This window comes from Chrysochloris asiatica, unplaced genomic scaffold, assembly GCF_000296735.1.
Source record: "Chrysochloris asiatica unplaced genomic scaffold, ChrAsi1.0 scaffold00372, whole genome shotgun sequence".
In the NCBI taxonomy this organism is placed as follows: domain Eukaryota; kingdom Metazoa; phylum Chordata; class Mammalia; order Afrosoricida; family Chrysochloridae; genus Chrysochloris; species Chrysochloris asiatica.
In genome coordinates, this window is record NW_006408890.1 from 2,057,450 (window position 1) to 2,062,200 (window position 4,751).

Sequence of the window (4,751 nt, forward strand, 5' to 3'; positions counted from 1 at the left end):
ACATATTTCTGTTCTGTCCTTTGCTATATCTGCTTTACCACCGTGATGCAGCCTCTGTGTCTGCAAAGCCCTAAATCAGGTTTCATAAATGAATGCAGTCCCGGTTCTGAGTTTGAAAGAACAGAGTCTGTGTCTGAGACGTAGGCCTTTGCCAGGAGAACGAGCTCAGTGTAGTCGTAGTTACGAGGACGCACACTGCTATGCGTGAGGCTTACACTTTACAGCTTGGCATATGGTATCCGATTGTTACGGTTTCGCCGTTCTCCCAGATTTGTTGGCGTCATTCTGTTCTTGTACACATTATGGTACATCATCTCATGCTGATCCGGAATGTGTGGGATGTTCTAGGGCTCGATGGGCATTGAGGACGTGGCGGTGGTCTTCAGCCCAGAAGAGTGGGCTCTGCTGGATCCTGCTCAGAGGGAACTCTACAGAGATGTGATGATGGAAACCTTCACAAACCTGGCCTCAGTCGGTAAGAGTGGCACCTCCCTTTTTTTGTAAATTTTTTTTTTATACCTTTGTTGTTGTCAGGTCCTTTCGAGTTGGTTTCAACTCACAGGGAATGTAGGCTTCTATGCGCATCAGAAGAAAACACTGTCTAGTCTTGTGTCTTGCTCACTGTGTCGGTCCATTGTCCGTCTTGTTGGGGGGTCTTCCTTTTGTCTTTGACCCTCCACTTTACCAAACATGATGTCCTTCTCCAGGGACTGTTTTCTCCTAATGATACATTCAAAGTATGAGACACAAAGTCTGGCCATCCTGGCCTCCAAGGAGCACTGTGGGTACACTTCTTCCAACATAGATCTGTTGGTTCTCTGGCAGCCCATGGCATTTTCAATATTCTCCTCTAACACCATTACTCAAAAGCTTCATTTCTTCTACAGTCTTCCTTATTCATTGTCCAGCTATCACATGCATATGAGGCTATTGAAAATCCCATGGCTTGGATCAGGCGCACGTGAGCTCATAGAATTTAACTTTGTTGATTAAAAGATGTCTTGTGTGGTGGCAACAAAGGATAAGCACTGAACTGTAAGGTTGGTTTGCATTGCCAGATCGGTGGTTCAAATCACCAGTTGCTCCTTGGAAAGCCTATGCAGGCTTGCTGTGGGTCAGATTGATTCAACAACACTGAACCACGGTGTTGATTGGGCTGTGAGTAAGATGTGTGCCTGCCCGTCTTCGGAGCCCCTGAAGAGCAGGATGTGCTGTCTGGGTCCGGGAGATGGTCACTGCTCTGCGCAGTCTTCCCTTGTGACGTGCGTTGCTCCGTCAGCCGCATTGTCAGCACATAGCCTGTTGCTGTTTCAGTGTTTCCCGAGAAATGAGGACAAGAGACAGGACTCATCCAGGCCCGAGTGTCAATGAGCAGCAGTGAAGGGAAGGAAAGAGCTGAACATAGGACACGTGACTTACGCAGGGCCACGAGGCCGAAACACCAGGAAAAGCATGTTTTGGAAAGACCATCCCACACAGAGGGTCCCGTCAGGTTCAGAAGGTCTCTCTAGGTTGAGGAATCTCCCGAGTCCTGAGCACACTTTTCTAATCTCAAGAGTCCCCTTAATCTTAAAAGTCCCAGAGACCCTTTGCTTTGTATAGTGTTGTCGAATATCACTGGACAAGAGTCCCCTTACTCGTGGGTCCAGAGACCCTTTGCCTTGTATAGTGTTGTCGAATATCACTGGACTGTTTTTAAGTGCTGTTGAGTCAGTTCTGACCCAGAGTGACCCTGTATAGGGTTTCAAGGAGTCGCTGGTGGGTTTGAACTGCCGACCTTGTGAGTCAAACTGACTTTGCTGTTGGGTGCATTAGCCTGCAGCGCCACCTATCTTTGTGCACATTTCTTCTCAATTCTAATGGAATTGTGTCCTACTGGATCGCTGTAGACCGTGGCCAGAGTGGTTAAATAGCAGAACGTGATCGAATCTTCCTTCTCAGCGGCCTTTTGCCTTTTGTTTCTCTCCTAAAAATCTCTCCCGCCTTTTTGTTGCATATTGTGAACCTCAACTTGAATGATTGGATAAGTCTCTTACAACCTCAGTGACAAAGAGAAGTGGCCCAGTGAACCCACCGTGCTCCGGTCCATGAAGAACAACCCTTGGTCCTCCCTGTTACCTGAAATCTCCGACTGTCCGCTCACTAACGATCAGCTCCAACACGAGCACCAGGAGACGTGTCTGAGGTGAGTGTGAGTCGAAGAAGACGAGCACGTCAGTGGAAGGTCCTCACAGGTCAGGACATGAAATGATACAGAGAGATGTTCCTGCCCAAGTAACAGAGCTTCATTCGTAATTGTCGGGGTACAGGAAATGTTGGGGTTCAGGAAGGCAGCCTGCTTGTCTCACAGCACGCGGGTCTATTACCCACTAGGTTTTAGCTCAAGACGAAACAGTCAGTGCTGACTTATTAACAAACACATGTCTCTGTCTACACAGTATTGCCAGTAACCTCGTTCCTACATGAATCGTGACTTTCCCGAAAGGCATGTTCACACGCTGTCCAAATTTTACATCATTGTGGTAACGGGCCATCGAGTTGGTACCGACTCATAGTGACCTTATGCACAGCAGAATGAAACACTGGCCGGTCCTGGGCCTACCTCACGATCATTGCTGATTCATTAGGAACAGATTTAGAGCTCTGATATTTATTAATTTTTATCCATAGATATGTTTTTACATCTGTAAGCCCAGCAGTAAAATGAAGGATTTTTCAGAATGATCACAAAAGCACCATCGTAAATGTGAATTGGATATCGAGTATATGAAACATGTTTCATTTTCATAACCAATTTCCAGAAAATGGTATATGTTAAAATAATAGTCTTTTTGACAGCTGACTAGGTTGTAAAGGAAGGGACAATGTAAGGGAAAAGCCATGCGTGTTCACTGTGTTGTGTAGCGGTGACCTAAAAACACCCTATTTTCAGTGGTGTATTTATTGTTGTTAGCTTCTCGTTAGCAGCGTCCATAGGGTCGGGGTTGGCCCCACAGGCTATGGCAGCAGTCAGTGTGTGATGGTGTCGCTCTGGGTTCCATGTTGCAGAATGACCGGAAGCAGTCTGCCAGAAGGAAGTCGGTCTGGGTGCTATGAGACTGGAAGGATGTTTGTGGGGCACGCGCCCTATGACCCGCACACCAGAAGTACTGCCCAGGGCCGTAGCTGTGACTCTCAGAATCGTGGGAAGGCCTGCGTTTCCTCCTCCCACGAAACCGCCTCTCTGAAGACGACTCTGGAAAGGCAGAAACTCGGTGAAGACACGGTGTGTGGCAAAGCCTTCAGTCGCTTGTTGACCCCTGACAGTTTGGTGACGACACATGCTGGTGACAAGAAACTGTGTGACAGGAACACACGTGGGCAGGCGGTCGACGGTGCCTCGTCCGTTTGGTCCCACGTGAACGGTCGTACGCCCGGTCACAGAGAAAGCTCTCAGTCCGGTAGTCGTCCTTCTTCCCTCATTCTGCACACGGTGTTCCCTAACCAAGACAAGCGCTGTGTGTGCAAGGAGTGTGGGCAGTTGTTTGGCTGTTCCGGAACCCTTGCCGCGCATGTAAGAATCCACAATGAGCAGAGGCGTCACGTGTGTCAGCAGTGTGGGAAATCGTTCTGTGATTCCTCGGCCCTGACTAAGCACAGACGAACTCACAGCGGAGAGAAGCCGTACGAGTGTCAGCAGTGCGGCAAAGCCTTCAGCAGCTCCTCGGGCCTCAACGCACACATCAAAACGCACAGTGGAGAGCGGCCCTTTGTTTGCAGCAAGTGCGGAAAAGCCTTCAAGCAGTCCGCGTACCTGACCGCACACATCAAAACGCACAGTGGAGAGCGGCCCTTTGTTTGCAGCAAGTGCGGAAAAGCCTTCAAGCAGTCCGCGTACCTGACCGCACACATCAAAACGCACAGCGGCTACCGGCCTCATGTCTGCAAGAAGTGCGGGAAAGCTTTCAAACGCTCCACCTGCCTGACTGAACACATCAAAACGCACAGCCGAGACCGGCCCTTTGTTTGCAAGAAATGCGGGAAGGCGTTCAAGCAGTCTGCGTACCTTAACTCCCACTTAAAGATCCACAGCGAGCTCCGGCCCTACGAGTGTAAGGAATGTGGAAAAGGATTTTGCAGCTCCTCAGGCCTCAACGCACACGTGAAAACTCACAGCGGAGATCGGCCTTACGCCTGCAAGAAGTGTGGGAAGACCTTTAAACGCTCCACACACCTCACCGAACACGTCCGAACCCACAACGGAGAGAAACCTTTCGAGTGTGAAGTGTGCGGCAAGACGTACACCCGCTCCTCGACCTTAACTAAACACAGGCGGAGTCACGGCGGAGAGCCTGCGTGTGAAGCCACGCACGTGGGCAGACCTGTAGACTCCCTTTACTCCTTGCTGCACGTATAGGAGCTCCCAGCGGACAGACGCCTTGTGCACTCAGATAGTGTGGAGAGACCCTTGGTGGTTCAGATTGCCCTCCCAACGGTCAGACGCCCAGTGGAATGAAGCCATGAAGGAAAGGGACGTGGGAAAGCCTTTACTGACGCCTCAAACGTCATCACACTCATTAAGTCAAGAGCGGTCTAAACGAGTGTAAGGAAGGTGGGAAAAACCCTCAGCGCTTCCTCAGGCCTCAGTACACATAAGTGTAGTCGCAGTGGGGAGACACCGTAGAAAGGAACGGACTCTGGGAAGCCTGTCGTCAGCACTCAGATCTCACTGCCCGTAAGAGAACTCACAGTGAGAGACCTGAGCAGGGAGT

The 4,751-nt window shown here is 50.0% G+C and overlaps 1 protein-coding gene across 1 annotated transcript; it reads left to right on the forward strand.

The window, feature by feature from the left end:
• The first annotated feature begins 354 nt into the window (after positions 1-354).
• On the forward strand, positions 355-4,396 carry LOC102828775 (zinc finger protein 135-like). The gene is made up of 3 exons (XM_006876273.1): positions 355-475; positions 2,029-2,185; positions 3,049-4,396. The coding sequence occupies exons 1-3, from the start codon at positions 355-357 to the stop codon at positions 4,394-4,396; spliced, it is 1,626 nt and encodes a 541-aa protein (XP_006876335.1).
• The last annotated feature ends 355 nt before the right edge of the window (positions 4,397-4,751 follow it).